Here is a 17,927-nt window from a genome sequence, read left to right as displayed (position 1 = left end):
AAGGCCTCGGAGGTCAGCAATAAGCCATTATGATCCATAAGGATGGAGACTTTAAGGTTCCAAATTTAGGTGAGGAATCCTTTTGATTTCTTTCGGTGATTTACCAACAAAGCTTACTATCATGGTTTGCTTTAGCTTTTTGGGGTGTAATTAACAAAGAAAGAACCTTTCTAACTGTTTGCCCCCTTATCTTTGGATAGACGTTGCTGAAATGGAACACAACCTGGCAACACAAACGTTTTGTTTATTTGTGAAATAAAAATGCTTAATGCTCTTCTGCAACACACTAAAATAATAACCATCAATTCAGTGATTAATGGTAAAATAATGAGCCCAGCAAATCAAATAATAATAATGAGCCCTGTTAATCAAATAAATGTTCATTTTGCCAACGTTTGCTGCTGCTACGTGTGAAAATGAGCTGTGTGCTTCCTGAATTTAATTGTTCACACAGGTGGGCCTCTAAGTCAGCACTGACCCTCAGGGCCAAAAGAGGGCCCATTACATAGGTCAAAGGTCAGTTTGGTGCTTGAGGCTAACTGATCAGAGTGCTGCTTATATATGCATATCCCACGAATCACAATAAGCACAGCTAATCAGTGTCATTGTCCAGATGTTTGAGAATTTGAGGTCATCAGCAGTAAAGGACACATTGACTTTGAATGAGAGTTTGTTAGCCGTGTGCTTGTGAATTACCGACAGGATACTAACAAACAGCTTCTATGGCTTGTGTATATAGCCAAATATGACATTTTTGGAATTTCTCTTAGAGCTGGCCTCAATAAATCATTGGAATAAAGGTTACTTAACATGTTCAGTACACACACACACACCACACACATACGCATATACACAAAAACACATAAGATATCTCAGCCTCTCATCGGAGACATAATCACTACCACATGGTGTCAGTTTACTCCCCTGTAACCTTTGACACCTCTTCCTCCTCCTCCTTCCCCTCCTCTCCTTACCCATACACACATGGGACTGTGATAGCATCCACGGAGTTACAGCCCAGTCTGGTGTAGGAGTGAAACTCAGAAGGAGGTCATACAGTATGCAGTGCCAGACCAGGCCAGGAAATCCCTGCGGTCTCTTAATCAACATGGAGGATAAACAAAAAACACGCAGGAAAGGTGATGCGTCACGTGGAAAGATTGTATAAGATAAGCTCAGACTGGCCGACAACATGGAGGCTGAGCCATTGTGAACATTCATTAACATTGATTATTATCTGTGCTGATATGAGATGATGGTTACGGAGTGGGCTGCCCCCGCACTTAGGAGTGTCTTCCTTTCATGTGTTGAGATCAAGTGTGCTGGAAACAGAGGATAAACTCTTGATCCATCAATCAAAGTGATTTCCGCTTTGGTTCGCAAGCCTAAAAAGTTTTGTAGATGCTCTTCAGAATGTTCATGGCAAGAAATCTAAATATTATTACTTGGTACTAATCTAATTTCTCTCTGTGTTAGATCTTACTCCTCTGCCACTTCCATCCGATACAGTGATTTTGTGTGTACTGTGCTCATATTATGCCTCTGAAAATTGATGTCATCACACAAAAATAGAATTTAGCTCATCTCTGTGTTTGGAGTCACATTTGTATCTGTTATTATCACGTCAGCGCTATTTCACCGGTCAAAGCATAGGCAGGCTGTCGATCGATCTGTCTTCTCTCAAACGTATCCATTTCACCATTGAGTCATTAAGCAACAGTAAAATAGGCATTCCGAATGAATGATGTAATGATGATGCACGGGATTTGAACTTCAGACATTTTGTAAGAGATTCTTTGGCTTGAATTTTACACGTAAATCAAAGTTTGTCAGCAATCAAGTTAGTTATTATCCAGTAGTTTCATGTGGCGTTCCTAACAGAGGAATACAAACTGGCCCAACGCTCTCACATCAAAGGAGAAAACAACACTGTGAGCAATCAAGGGAAATAAGTGGAGGGATTAAGTGTTCCGGGGGGAGCAGGTGGGGTAAGTCAGTGAAATCGCAACTAGCAACTGGATATGGACCCACGGGGGGCGGGGTGAGAATGAGGGGCCGCCGTGCTGAGGCTGGATGGACAGGAGGGCACCACTTGACAGATCGCCATCATTTGCTGCATGCGTGTCAAGTTCATATCTAATGATGCAGGGAAGCATTGTGTAAATACAGCCCAGCTGCAGCAGCACAAACAGACACACACGTGCCATTCCATTCAACAACAACATTTTATCAGCTGTGATACCTTTCAAATACGTAAAGCTCCCTGCACTTATCGCGGACGCAGATGCATGCAGTTGGAAGGTAAAATACACTTTAAACACTATTTCTTTTTAAAGATCTGATATCTGATCTTTATCCACTAACAAGGTAGAGCTGAGTTTGGAAATCTGGAGTTGAAGGAAACCTCATCCATCTCTCCAGACTGCGGTTTGTTATCCCCAGCCACTTGGTCGTCACAGCTGTGTTTACAGGGTGCATGCCGCATACAAATTGTCCACAGATGTGTTTCAATTCCAACCTACCTGAAGTTAATACTGAGGGCCCACTGCTTCCTGATTGCGTCTTCATTAGCTATTTTCCTCTGGTAGAGAAGTGCATTAACCAAAACAACTCCACACAGAAGTACACACTACGAGAAAGAATGCCTGACAGCTGATTTGTATCCGTCGAAAACAGTCTGACAGGCAGACGTAGAGTTATAATTATGTCCCAGACATTTTGAGCATGCACTCTTGGGCCTTCTGATAGGGGAATCAAAGTGCGATGGGCTCAGGCTCTCGCTTTTATCAGGGAGGTTAGAGTTTGTCGGACAAGAGCCAGATTGTAGGCAGGAATGTCTAGGTTGTAACTGCCATGTTAATGTCTACAGTATCAGTCACGCTGTCGTCTGAGAGCTCTATGTTTAGCCTTCTTTCCCGACAAGCACCTCACTACCTTATTACCGCAATTTTTAAAAAACTTAAGTGTAAATGACACAGATTGTTTCTTGTACAAGTTGAGTATTCTTCTCCCAAGTGGTAGCTTTTGACTTGTAGTTGTATTTTTGTGACACGATGTGACAGCATCTTGGGAACTCCACCATTGTTTGTTAAGACAGCCTGTGTGATCCCTTACCAAAAGACAGTCCGTGATATGATGACATTAGATTTTAACAGGCTAGCCACAAAGAATAGGTTTGCACAAAACTACCACGACACCTTCTTCACTTTCACTTTCTTCACTGTTACAGGTATTAACAGGTAACATCGAAGGTTATGTCACACCGGGATTACTCTTGACACTTGTCGTGCATACGGCGTACACGTGACGGCTGCCACATGTATCCTGGGTTTCCACACTAAAATAAGGCAACGGATTTGTGAGACGCAACACTAATGCAACACTAACAAAAACATGTGAGAAGTACCGTCAAGTCCTGCCAACGTGACTTGTCTGCCAGAATTTTCGATTGTCGCCATCTTTGTTCAAGTGCAGGCAGCGATGATGTCGCTCACGTTGCTTACTCTTGGACACAACATTTAATCCTCTAGATCCTCTGACATAAAGTATGCAAACAAGTACCCAACCAACACTATATATAGTATTGAGTATAATCCTGACCTCTCTGAATATATTGCATGTTTGATGTTAAAAGTACCAGCGAGTACTTCCTACCATAACACACGTCAGTGTAAGTGGCATTTAGAGATTTACTACTAATTCAAGTGCTTGAGATTTTTCAAGTTCTATCCATTTTAGCACTGAGGGCATCACATCTAAATTCAGGTCTGTGTCAGTCTTTAAAAGCAGTATTTAAATGATGTCACTCACATTTGATGCCTGCTAAAAACTGAATAACATTTGATTTGATGTGATTAAATATGAGGTACTAAATTTGATTAAGGTTACTAAAGCTGAAATCCACAATTTTCCCATGATTGATTTTGACCAATGAAAATGCAAACACTGGCCTCCGGTTTGAGGGGGCGTAAATGTTAATATTGTGGCACAAATAGCTGAGATTCGGCAGCGGAATTGTTGCAGCTGCATGGCACTAATGGATTACTAAGGTGGGACGGATAAGAAGATGCGGTTTTATGTCCAGCTCTGGGCTACAATTTACTGCTGTTGTTAACATTTATTGCAGTGTAACAGAAGATTTCAGATCGGCAAAGTTTTCTGTTCACCACTTTTCTTTTAAAAGCCTGGCGTGAAGTCAAACTTGACAATAAAAGCCATGAAGCACCGGGTCAGATGCCATTTTAAGACTCCCACACGCAGATGGCCCACCCACACAGGTGCTTTATTTTGCTCCTTTTATTATTCCAGCTGATTAGAGCTCTTCTCGGGACTGTGTGACTCGCTGCATAGTTAGAGAGTTCTTGAGAAAGGTTGAAATCAGCCCGAAAAGTCCTGGAAATAATTAAATATCTCACACAAATTGACGTCTTGTAAAAATAAATCGGCACATTTTTACTAACTCTTTCTTTCTTTTGAGTAAATGTCTTTTTAATAAAGCAACATAAATAGTCACATTATTGGAATCTTTGTTGAACTCTCACGGTTCTACCAGTATGACGCCAGTACGACGCTCAAATTAGCAGAGATTCCGCTCTATGCCACCAGCAGATGGGACACTAATTGACCGCCTCTCGCATGGAAACAACGCACAAATTTCAAGCTTCAAACTGTCACGGTGATGTTATAAAGAACCTGTAAAGAACCTCCACCTCTTATTACAAACCCTATGACAACACACACACCAATTTCCAAACAAACAGCTTTAAAAGTGTTTGAACCTGATATAGCATTACACAACCAGGCACAACAACAACAACAACAACAGCAGCAGGGCATTTAAACTTTGACATGGAGTTATAACATTCTCTCAGCCATGACTCTGTCAAATAATGGAACAGTATTATCCAAGCTATGGCTGAGCCGAGGCCCTGCACACGGCTCTCAAACAGCTGACTGACAGAAAAACTGACCAATCACATGTGAACATTCGTCTGTCCCGCCTACAATGACTTGATGGAGGTCGGTTTCCAATAGTAGAGCTTCTAAGGAGCTTTGTGGAAAGTTATTGATATAAAAGTACAAAATTTCACATTCGTTTATTGACAAACGTGTGGGGATTTACCAGTATTTTCATTTATAACGATAATTTTTGTGAAACACCACATGGAATCTCATGGTGAAGGTGTCTACAACAATTGTGAGCTTTGCTGTGTTTCTGTGACGTGTATGTAAAAGGTTGTAAGCACAAAAAAACAAGCAAAAGAAATACAGACAAGCTCTAACATTACTCTTCAGAGTAAGCCTTAAGGGAGTAATAGAGTAAGAGCTCTTGTAATGTAATGTTCAAGCAGTGTTGTCTTCATTTGGTCCTGCTGTTGTAACAGTGAGTCTGAGTCAATGAGCTCTGCGGTATTAAACTTTAAAGACATGACACGTCAAAACCTTACTGGAACAAAATACGGCAACATGAATCAGCTCGTCATTTCTCTTTCTATGCTAACTATGAATCATTTACAAAAAAGTGCATGTGCACACAGGAGGATACGCCATCCTACTATTTTGAGCTCCCCCTCTCTCCCTGACTTGCCATTTCCCAGTGACCCTACACCTCAACATCTACCAGGGCAAAACATTCAGATAGCGTGAGAACATAGCATGAAGAAAGTTATGCCTGTTCAGAAGAGCATTTTCATGTCAAACTCTCTTTATTGTCTCTATGTTCACAATATTCTTTTAATTGAATATCCATTAGTTTAAGATGAATTTGAGTGTCGGCACAAATCAGCCTCAGTTTTTGTGTGAATTAAATGTCCTGAATTAACTAAACCAGGTTTTCTGAAACTCTCCTGAAACTTTGTCACTGCCCCTCTCTCTCTCTCTCTCTCTCTCTCTCTCTCACTCTCTCTCTCTCTCTCTCTCTTGCTCTCTGCCTCTCTCTCTCTCTCTGTTCCCCCTGTTTTTTTTTTTGTGCAAGTGTCCCAGTTAAGAAATTGCTTACATCCCACTCAGGCTGGGGCTGGATTGAAATGTCCCATAGGGTATGTACCAATATGCAGAGAGCACACTTCGACAGATGCCATCAGAGAACAAGCATATGAATTACCAGGCAGCCTGCCATCTTTGAGTTCAGACAGAATGGCATTAATACATGATTACGATCCAAACAACAACACAACAACAACATGAAAGCCGAAGCAATTGGGAGCAGGTAAAGGTTTCATCATTTATATATTAATGGATTTACTAACAAAGACTCTACTACCCTCTCAAAAGTTAAAATGTCATAGAAACTGCAAAGAAGGGATTATTTTGAGAGGGAGGGGGGCGGGGGGGGGGGGAGAGAAATCACACGCCGTCAGCAATTCACGTTCCAATAAATTAAATATTCGTCACTGCTGACCATGACTAATTCAGAAGCTATGATATATTCATGACTACAATTAAAGAAAACACAGAGTCTTTAATTTTAAATGGCAGTAAATATTGGCATTACCCAATTAAGTCATACGTGACTGTAGGAAAAAGTACCTGTACATGAAGCAGGAGTACTGAACCTTGATTTCGTGGACAGAAGAATAATAGTTTCATTAGAGGCAACTGGAGCCTTTAATGAGTCGGTGATGTTTTTGTGTAAATGTTTTAATTTATATGCATTCGACAAGAACTGAGACAAGGCTGAGAGGTAGGAAGCCTGCAGCATGAGGCATAAAAGCATAAAGGATCATCTCACATTCAGTTAGTCGGTGCCCTTTGACCCCGGAGGTCTGAGGGCCACAGCCAACTGGAGTGTGTAGTTGTGTGCAATAAATAACACGGGTTGATGTCAGTCAGTTTCTACAGGCAGCTATGTTTTCGCTGTCAGTGGAGGTAAGATGTAAGTAGTTATTTGCTCGTCTACTCGTTTATTTGGCCATTTTAGTTCTGCCATGCAAAAAAACATAGTTTGTATATGATTTTTTATCTAATTGAGTGGTTTTCCTCTTTAAGCACTTGCTGCCTCAGCTCTTGGCTTGGCTTGACTTTGATAGCCCTCTTCCTGCTCTCAGCGCACATCATGATAAATGGTCCATTTCGCAATCCATAATGGACACTGATGCATAAGCACTCTTCTTCTTTGACATTGACTGATCTTTCCTCATTCAGTCATCTCGTCATTTCACAGAGCACCAGCCAAGAGCACGAACAAATGTATTTAGTTGACTTCTGTGTTTTAACCCAGACCATGCTTCTCACCAAACAACTGCAATTCAGCTTTTTGGTATTAATCCATGATACACAGCAGCTATTTGACGTAGAGTCATCATAATTTGTCATCATTATCACACCGCATCTGAGCTTTACACACGCAGCATAGATAGTGAGAGAATGCATTAGTTTATCTAGGAAACACAAGGCTAGCTGATGGTTTGATCCGCCTCCAGTAAACATAGCACCATAACACGGACACCAACTTCCTGGTGCCTTCCTCCTCTTCATCTCATCTCTGCTGCTTTAAATGTGAGGAAACAGTTGCATTTTACATATACAAGACATAATGTGATGCAGAGAGGGATTGAGAAAGAAGGAAGGAGGGATTTGAGGAATGGGGCAGATTGGAGGGGCATTTGGCTCCCAGATGCCCTTGCCCCTGAATGTGTGTGCGTGCTGTGGAGGTGAGAGAGAGAGAGAGAGAAAGAGAGAGAGAGAGAGAGAGAGAGAGAGAGAGAGAGAGAGAGAGAGAGAGAGAGAAATGGGGTGGGGGTGATGTTTCCAAAGGGGGCCCAGTCTGTTACCAAAGGGAGGTGGAGATTTACTATCCCACCCAGTCAAAGTGTCTCACTGGTGCTCTGACACACACACACACACACACACACACACACACACACACACACACACACATGCACAAAACCTCACACACACACACACACACACACATGCACGAGCGCACTCACTCGCACAGACTGCAAACTCTCCACAGGAAACTCTGAGCCATAATGCGAAGGCACCTCAGAGCAGACGGGTGCGTTGCTCAAACCAAGTGGGATACAGTGCGACTTTGATAGTGCGTTAATTACTCATGTGATGTGATACAGATGTCTGGGGGCTTCAGCTGAAAGTTTGCCTGACGGTTTCCAAGGGGGCCAGGCAGACATTTTAGAAGCGGTAGGTGAAAACCAAATGTATTTATTATTTATGGATAGATCAGTTTGTGTGCTGTCACAGATCCCAGCAGTGCTGGGCTGATGCTAAACTGTGATGCTACTTGAAGGGCTGGCTGCTAAATAGTTCTTTGTGTATTTGGTGACAGCTGGGACTTTGAACAGGAAGAACTCTGGGCTATAAGAGGTGTCTGTGCCGTGACATGATGAAAAGGGCTTCACTACATCTGACAGCCTGAAACTTCTATCTGCTTTTGACTTTTTATGTTGTTCACTAGGAGTTCTGTACTGTTAATTACTCTAATGTGACCCAGAAGATTTGTTGTTTTCGCTGTTAAGAGGTGTTAACATCTAGAAGTGCCTCACATTAAATTGAAGCCATTATGCAAAGAGACACAAAAGACTCAGAGGGAAAGTCAGAGGTAAATGCAGAATGTGCATATTGATTTCATTCTGATTTTATTTTTCATTCTGGTGTTGCACAGTTGACTGGAGATCAGGGCTGCAACAGTTCTTTTATGTCGAAATAGCTCTTTGTTTCCTCACCACAAGCCTAAACTTTTCTAAATCAAAAGCAGAGGGAGAACGCAGCTGAAAGCCGTGCCAGGGTCTTGTTTTCAAACCAGTGTGAGGACGTACAAAGCCACACTGTGCAGTTGCAACACCATTGACACGAAGATATAGATGCTCGCTCGTTCTTTAGGGAGTGAGTGAGAGCAGAGGAGACGCTCATCTCGGCTCTCTGACTCTCACCGTTCCTGGCATCTCCCATCTGTGCCGCTTTGGCGAAATCTTTTTGATGTGTTAAAGAAGTTGTTACACTTCTTCGCAGCAGCATTTTGATAAAGGACAAGTAATGTTGTCAAACTTTTTCTGTATCTGACATTTAACCTCCTGCTTTGGTAAGATGTGCAGTTGTTGTGAAGTTATTCAGTTTTGCCAGAAAAATAATTGAGTATTCCTGTTTGTTTGTTTTTCTCACCAGCAAAATTTTCAGACAATCTTTCAATCAGCGTTATCAAAGCACAGACTGTGTTCTACAATGGGCGCTCCAGCTGTACATATGTTGGTGCTAATGGCCTGTATGGCGGCCAGCGGAATGTGCCAGATAAACAGCACTGAGGCAGAGGAGGACACTCTCCCAGGCTTTCTCCTCCACTCCACCAACCAGTCTCCAGGTTTCCACAGCACCAGCACTCCTCTTCTGGATGCCAGCCTCGACCGGGGGGGCTCAGGTGCCGGTGCAAGAGCTTTGGGAACAGGATTTGGCCCTCAAAATGCAACAGTCATAAAGAGGCTGGTTGCACCTCCACAATGCTTTAAACCGAACATTCAGATCAACTACTACTTTAGGTACATCAACACGATCATCTCCACCGCCGTGTTTGTGGTTGGCCTAGTTGGGAACGCCACCCTGTTGAGGATTATATACCAGAACAAGTGCATGAGGAACGGGCCCAATGCCCTCATCGCCAGCCTGGCACTGGGGGATCTAATCTACATAACCATTGTTATACCCATCAATGCATACAAGGTACGATTACCACATTGCTTCTTATGCTGCACATGAGTACTTTGAATGGATGGTGAATGTTTAATCAAGCAACAATGGCAGAGATAATGTGGAATATTCAAACACAGAATAGGAGGAGTGAGAAGAGATGTATGGGAGTGTGCAAATGGACGGGAAAGTGTAATCAGTTACGTTCCTTTATCTTCCTTGTGTGGAGAGATTGGTGATGAGAGGAGCAGGGAAATGGTCGGCTTAAATAAACACAGGAATCAGCCTGTAGTCACACATACCACTGGCCTTTTTCTGACGCGGGACATTAGTCACTGACCCTTATCTACAGTCCTTACTAATGATACGCACAAAAAAACAGGGCTTCTTATGTGATAAATCACTTGTGGAGTGTTAAACTCACTCATTCGTTATGACACTATGTGGGGTTCTGCATGTTCCTTTCACACTCTGATTTATACTGATAAATGTCATGTGTCTATCGTACAAAAAAAACATACAAATAGGTTTCGATGACAAAAAAAATTGAAATGTTAAAAGAATAAAGTCACAATATGAGAAGGATATTATATTATTATTATACACAGTGGCCCATTAAATTGGAACAAACAATCATTTCAAGTGTATTGCTGACTTTGTATATACAAAATTGTCACAATGACTTTAATATCCTAATACTGAAGATTATTTCCTTGAAGCAAAACCTAACCAGACCCTCCACATCCTTTTTGTAACACAGGCTCATGTTTGCTCATCTACAATCACATTCTCAGTTTCTTCCTAACATGTCTCTCAACATATTCCACATATTCTCATAATATCCAGACTATATGCTGCAATCGCTTTTTTGTCAGTGGTCTAAATATTCAATTGTTGTTTATTGCTTAAACAAAGGGTAAGAGGGTCATTCCACTGTGTTGCCCTCTGCAGAGCCATAACTATATGTCCAAGCTCCTGCTTCTCTTCCTCTGGGGTTTGACAGCGTTTCCTAAAATAATCCGCTGCTTACAGACTAAAACAGCTTGGCCCCTTTCCTTTCTCCTGCTCCTCTGTGCTGCAGGGAAACTTAAACCGCACAAGTAAACAATAGTGGGGTCAGGATGCACTGTGAATCGCTTCCTTTGGCTTCAGCTCTTGAGAAGCATTTAACCTCCTTCGCCATTCTTATTCAAGCCGCATTCTATTCCGATTTATCCTTAAGGAAGCAATATAGTAAGAGGTTGTGGAAATGACTCTTATAAAGCCATGAGTTACTGCAGCGTTTCAATTCTGGATGTTAGATTGAAGACGGCATCAATCAAAGCCAATCAGAGCCTTGTTGGTCACTGGAGAAACTTTAGCTGTATCAGCTGATGAGCTGTGGTTCATTTCTCACTAAACTCACACTGACGTTCACATGACGTGGAGCGGCCTTTGATCTTGATTGGCCTCATCTGGGGTGAAATTGCCGTAAATGTATCTCCACTTTCAGCAGTGAGTAATGGTCAGGTCCCTGAAGACAAATCACTGTATTCAAAACAAAGTCTTGATTTTATGACTGTTATGACTGTATGAGATTAATGTTCTACTTCATCTGTTATAAATTCAGTCCTTTGAGGCGAGCATTAATTTGACAGTGATGTGTTTATTTCCCACCAGCTCTTGGCCTCAAACTTTCCATTTGACAGCACCGTGTTCGGCCTGTGCCTGTGTAAGCTGGTGCCCTTCCTGCAGAAAGCCTCTGTCGGTATCACAGTCCTCAGCCTGTGTGCCCTCAGTGTGGACAGGTCAGTGGTGTTTACAATCAAATTCAATTCCAAAAGAAAGACAGCTTGATGTAACATTCTTTGTGTATTCTAACAAATCTGACAAAAAAGGACTTGTTTTGTAGGATCAAATGTACATTTTAATGTAGGTTTCAGGATGAGGATTTGAATCTGTCAAGTTGTGAAATGTGGAATTTAGACTATTTAGATGAATATGATATGAATTAATTAATATTTGGATCTCGGTTAAAGGTTAACCACCTCAAGATGAGGCTAACTATTAGTCCCCCTGTAACAAAGACCTCATCATAGCTTTTTCAGGGTGTTCAGCTCATTCATACGTGTTGTGACAACTTCTGTTATGAGAAAAAAAACTCTCAACGTGTGTGTGTTTGGAAATGCTTGTGTCTATTGTGTGTCTTATCAATGTTGGAGGATACACTACCACTTAGTAAAATATAAATGCCACCACATTGTTCAACAAGAATTCAAATGTGTCATGAAAAATATATTGTTTTTGCCATGAAATCTTGATGCAGGGTTTTACTAAAACATTTCGACAAGTGGTTTCCATTAATGAAACAAACAAGTAAACAAGTATTCAGTGCATATGAAACACACGCCAACACACAGGCCTCCCTGCCAACACGGGCCAGTCTGTTTGGAGGCCTCACAAAAATATAAATATTAGATTTTTTTTTTATAAACAATTGATCATCTCTCTTGTTATTAATTCTTAACCATTTAATGTTATTTGCTGAGTGAGCAGTTTGTTGTATTTGGTGTGTTGCCACGTATACACAGAACTTCGTTGTTTAGGAGAGGAAATAGGAAAAGGTGAAATGACTTCACTTATATCAGTTTTTATTTATTTAAGGGGGACTGGTTTTACACATTAAGTTGTTCAAATGGTGTTGGGGAGCACTGTGAAAACATCTGTATAGAGGCTTGTGTGGCTAAGAAAGGCATTGTGTGAAGTTTGGAGCCTCCATGACGTCATAGAGGTTTCTACATATTGGTAAAAGTGAATTAAAAAAGTCTCCTTAAATCTGCGGCATGTAAGATTTCCTGTTGAATTTGCATTAATCCTCATTACATTAAAGGATAGGAACAGGAATTTCAAAAAAAGTGCTCTGTGATAAATATAAGGTCTCTATAGCGCCTCCTACTGATGGAATCAGATTTTGAAAAAAACAGAAAGGAACCACTGCCTCATCCACGACGTCACCCACTCCATAATCTTACAGACTGCTCCTTTACGATATTATTGACCCATGCACATTTCTTCCCACTAGTCTTCATTCGCAGCCACCAAAGCCTTGATACGGTTGTTTTCACAAGCTTGTAAACTAAAATCAATTTATCCTCCTTTAACGATGAGCAGAGTTTCGAGTAATTCAATATTATATTCTCACGCACACTTTTCCAGTTTTTTTATATCTCCTTGTAAATATATTATACCACTGGCAATTTTATTATTATGGTGATCCTGTTTTCCACCTTCCCCTTTCCCACAACTCATATGTGTATCGTGCTGTGTCATCATCTTTGCTGCTGCACAAAGTTAGTTCCATGTACTTGGATATGATGGGATAGTTAATAATCATACTGAACTGTATGTGTGTGTGTGTGTCACAGGTACAGAGCGGTGGTGTCGTGGAGCAGAGTTCAGGGTGTGGGCATCCCTCTGCTTACAGTCACTGAGATTGTGTCTATCTGGGTGCTGTCACTCTTGCTGGCTGTACCGGAGGCTGTTGGCTTTGACATAATCGAGTTCGACTACTACAACAACACTATACGCACCTGCATGCTTAACCCCCAGTCTAACTTCATGCTGGTATGTTGTCACCAGTTTCTTTACATTTACCGATCATAATAATTGCACTGAAGGACTGTGTTTGCAGTGTGTTGCTTCTATCCAAGTCATAATGTACTGTATAGTTCAGTGCGTCAAGGTAGAATATGAATTAGTGTGTGATACATACTGGATGTGGGTGGGACCATAAAGCAACAGCAGGTGGGAATAATCTAGAAAACTGGTGGTCAAACTTTTTGAACCAAGCACCTGCATTCCGGAACAAGCTAACTAAAGTAACACATATGCAGTGCAGGAAATGGTTAATTCCACTTGTAAGCTTTGACTGGTATGTGTGTTCTCTGATGCTATTTTTAACAAAACAGTTGTACTTCTTAATGTTACAAACTTCCCTTGAGTAATGTGTTTAATTTCCTGCAGAAATGTTCTTCTATTCTTGCATACTGCCGGGGAGGGGTGTGTGTGTGTGTGTGTGTGTGTGTGTGGGGGGGGGGGGGGGGGGGGGGGGGGGGGGGCACTGTTGGTACATGTAGCATAGTTTGAGAACCAGTGGCTGAGCGGGGCAAGCAGCACACGTCTCTGTGAAGAGAAAGTCAAGGTTGTACAGCAGCTTGAGTGTTTCATTTCAACCCAGCAAAATCCACCTCGTGCTATATTTCCTTTTTAGGCAGTAAACCTCTGAATAAATAACTAAATAACTAAATCATCATGACAAGAAAAGACTGTTCTACCTACTCCCTCGCACAGACAAAACCTTTCCTAGTGGCTATGGCCTTTTCCACATACTTGGAGGACGTAATTGATAACAGAGCCGAGTGTAATTACTGAGGCTTGAAATTCGGGGCCCTCGGGGCTGAGCCACATGTGTGTATCTGTTCCACATGTAGAGAACGGGACCGTGCAGATACATAGAGGTACAAGGTAGAGGTACCGGTCTGAACTATAGGGTCTCAGCATTATTATTCCAACTCTTGCTGTATATACTGTATATAATAACACACAAGACTTGATATTGCATTGCATCCATATCTAACAACTTATACTTGTAAATGTAAAATAGGTTAAATAGATCAAAGTTAGATTTAGACTATTTTTGCGGGTTTAGGCATTTTTAGAGCTGTGGAGGCCCAGATGGTCACAATATTCAGAGTGTAATTAGAGGCGGTGGAATGTCATCGTACAGTACAACAGCACACATGTGGAGTTCATTGGCAGCTTCAAGCCTTCAGCAGAAGTCTGAGAGGAGTTTAGACCTCGGCCAGTTTCAAAACACGTAGATTGGTGTAATTTGTCTCACACCTACAATTCTTCAATCTTCAGGCTGTGTAATTATTGTTTCAGTGTTTCATTTGTTTCTTGTGTTTCACTGTATGTGTGACTAAAATTGAGGAGTTTCTTTTGCTTCAGTTCTATAAGGATGCAAAGGACTGGTGGCTCTTTGGCTTCTATTTCTGCGTCCCGCTGATGTGCACCGCTGTGTTTTACACTCTGATGACCTGCGAGATGCTCAACCACAGGAACGGCAGTCTTCGGATAGCCCTTAGCGAGCACCTCAAACAGGTCGGACGTTCCTCCAAATCGAGTATCAGTAGTAAATTGAGTATTTCCTGCTTTCCGTCCACAACAAAAAGCTTTTGGTCGCCAACGCATTTCATTTCTTCTTCCTGCAGAGGAGGGAAGTGGCCAAGGCTGTCTTCTGCCTGGTCCTCATCTTTGCCCTCTGCTGGTTCCCGTTGCACCTTAGCCGAATTCTGAAGAGCACAGTTTACCGCCGGGAGGATGAGGCGCGCTGTGACCTGCTCAAGTGAGTAGAACGACCCAACCTATTCAAGACAGACTAGAAACACAAGTTAAAGTTAAGGAAATTGGTTAAAACTTAAATCCTTAATGTTTTTTTTTATGTTTACCCTTAAATGCTGTTGAAACAACAATTTCTTCTCGTTTTTAGTTTCCTACTGGTGTTGGATTACATCAGTTTGAACCTTGCAACAATCAACTCCTGTATAAATCCCATCATCCTCTACTTTGTCAGCAAGAAGTTCAAAAACTGCTTCAAGGTAAATACACCTACATCACGTGCGACAGACAGACATGCCTGCAACATACACACTCTCTCTCTGTCTTTCTCTCCCTCTCTCTCTCTCTCACACACACACACTATTAAACTGTTGCTTTTAGTCTCGCCAGTAAAACAAACAGTGAAGTCAGTCCTCAGAGGCTGTCATGGTGATGACATTCCATGAGCAAAATGTAAAGCAGCCTGGTGATTTATGTTCTCACTTTGTTGGCTGGGGTTATGTTTTAAAATGTCTGTTAAAGGGCCCTGAGCTTGAGTTAAAACATGTCTCATGTCTGCATGTTGAGTGTGTGGGATGGAGATGAAGGAGCGTGACATAGAGGAACACAATAGCTATTGTGCATAATGAAAAAGCTCTCCTTTTCTTCTCTTCCCTTCCTTTTCAAGTCATGTTTGTGCTGTTGGTGCTACTCTGACAACCAGCTGAGCAGCATCGGGCCCATGAACGGCACCAGCATCCAGTGTAAAAGCCCGGAGCCTAACATCGTCCACACTGACCGCAGCCTCCGGAAAGACAGCGACTGATCGCTCACCTGTGGACCATTTCCTAAGGACAACAAGCTCCTATTATACCCAGCAAGCTTTTAAAACAGCGCAACCACTGCTCACCACAATCTATAAACATTTAGAAAAACTCCCGTATATGAGCACGGCAGGGGTGGACAATGGAAATGTATACAACACCCCTGCTCAGTGAGCTACACTTCCTAAAACAGACTTGCTTGTATTCCCACACCCACGGACGGTGCGGCTGTATCGTGAGAGAGAAGAGGGGAGCGGGATGAGGAGAAGGAAGAGGAGGAGGAGGAGGAGGAGGAGGAGGACTCTTTAACAGGATGCAGCTGAACGGTGACTATAAATTACTCTCCATCAGAGAGGCCAATTGTGCTATTCCTGTAAAGGGCAGCACTACTGGGAAGGATGCACAAGCCACGGGAAGGATAAGCAGCCTGTCAGGAGGGAGCGAGGGGGAAGAGTCTGCACTGTCCCCATGCGCTGCTCTGTGATAACGCAAAACAGGAAAGCCTGTTACTCTACCTGCTCTCTTTATTCATTCAGCTACTCTGTGGCATAAATGTGATGAATGTTTTGAAGTGGTCGCTTGACGTTTGACTGTTATCGCTTGTCATTTGTTGTAATGGAAAAGCTGAACGAAAAGGTGTTTATCTCACCTTGAACATCTCCAGATTGAGAATTTGTCATTTTTTGCTTAATTTAAGTGTGATGAACTCATTTTCTGCGGTTAATAATCCAAATATCAAAACATTTAACTATTAAATGAAGTCTCATGTGAAAGGATGGGTAATTGTATTTAGAACAGGCCTTTAGAAATAGAGAATTAGGTAGAATTCTGTATCTGGTTTTAAGTACAAAAGATAAATAGGAAGAATGGACAAGAATGGACAACAAGAAGCATTGCTGTGAATTTTCATATACATTCAAATATCAGCCTCTCATATGTCATAGAATTGTTTTGTTTATGCTTGTATAACCTGTGGTATATATTGTCCACTTTTATAAAGTGTAATATTCCAGTCAGTATTCTATCCAGCCTGCATTACTGGCAGGAGTTCTGGCGTTATGGTTGACTTTGCAAATATATGTGTGAAAATCATATCTGCTACCAAAGATCTACTATAATGTCGTATACTATTTGATATGTGAATCCAGGTAAACCTGTGTGTGTGTGTGTGTGTGTGTGTGTGTGTGTGTGTGTGTGTGTGTGTTGCTTGTTCGTGTTAGCATGTCTGCTTGTGCTGTGTGTATTGTTCCTTGCACCTCTGTAGTCGGAGTGTTTTGCACACTGTGTACAGCAGAACAGGCTGTCTGCTGTATCAACACAGCGTCGTTTTACCACTATTCATCCAAAAAGGTTCAGGCTGTAGAAAACTGAATCCATGTATGTTTGTTGTCATTGGCGTAACACGTTAACCTCATGTCAGTGCTGCTGCTCATACAAATAAATTTCCATCTCCACTGTAAGCACAAGAGTTTTATTCCTCCGTCACGCTAACGTCGGCCTCCGGGAAGTGAAAGGGCCCCCCTCTGTTTTTCATCTCCGTCTGTGAGAAAGAGGCGTCTGGGAGTGATTGGAAGCGCTCTGTGACCTGTTTGGCAGTCGAGTCCTGAGGGTCACTGATGTCAGCGGAGAGGATGTGGATGTGAACGGCTTGGATGGTGGGAATTTGATACATATAACTCACTTTTCTATCTGTGAAGCCAAATGAGGATTTCTAAAAGCATAACATGGCCTCTATTCATCGCTGCCTTTGTCGCATCTTAGCTTGGATGTGGAATAGGCTCATCAACGTTTCGCTGATGTGGGAAGATGCCCTGCATACTTTCACACGCTGTTTAAACTCTTCACCCATTTATCAATTTCACTATCAACTGGCAATTAACCAATAGCGTCAAATCATTGTTTTTTCTACATCAAGTCAAATTGATGGTTGATTGGTTCCAGCTTCTCCACGCTGAGGATTTGCTGATTTTCTGTTTCATGTTATAAATTAAACCCTTTTGTATTTATTGACCTCTGGGTTGTGTAAACATGTGGTGACCATTTGTCAGAACGGTAGATTGTTATTACCACTGGGACGCACTTCATGGACCAATGATGTTACACCTA

The 17,927-nt window shown here is 41.9% G+C and overlaps 1 protein-coding gene across 1 annotated transcript; it reads left to right on the top strand.

Moving 5' to 3' along the window:
* Nucleotides 1-7,832: 7,832 nt before the first annotated feature.
* ednraa (endothelin receptor type Aa) lies at nt 7,833-17,281 on the top strand. Its single transcript, XM_076147985.1, has 8 exons — nt 7,833-8,142; nt 9,124-9,672; nt 11,299-11,426; nt 13,044-13,242; nt 14,629-14,781; nt 14,892-15,025; nt 15,170-15,278; nt 15,686-17,281. Exons 2-8 carry the CDS (start codon nt 9,181-9,183, stop codon nt 15,821-15,823), a joined length of 1,353 nt encoding a protein of 450 aa, XP_076004100.1. The 5' UTR covers nt 7,833-8,142; nt 9,124-9,180; the 3' UTR covers nt 15,824-17,281.
* Nucleotides 17,282-17,927: the final 646 nt, after the last annotated feature.

The sequence above is a fragment of the Genypterus blacodes genome, unplaced genomic scaffold (genome assembly GCF_046128005.1).
Source record: "Genypterus blacodes isolate CSIRO-AG114 ecotype Tasmania unplaced genomic scaffold, CSIRO-AGI_Gbla_v1 ptg000039l_1, whole genome shotgun sequence".
NCBI classification, from domain to species: domain Eukaryota; kingdom Metazoa; phylum Chordata; class Actinopteri; order Ophidiiformes; family Ophidiidae; genus Genypterus; species Genypterus blacodes.
This window is presented reverse-complemented; position numbering and strand designations above follow the sequence as displayed.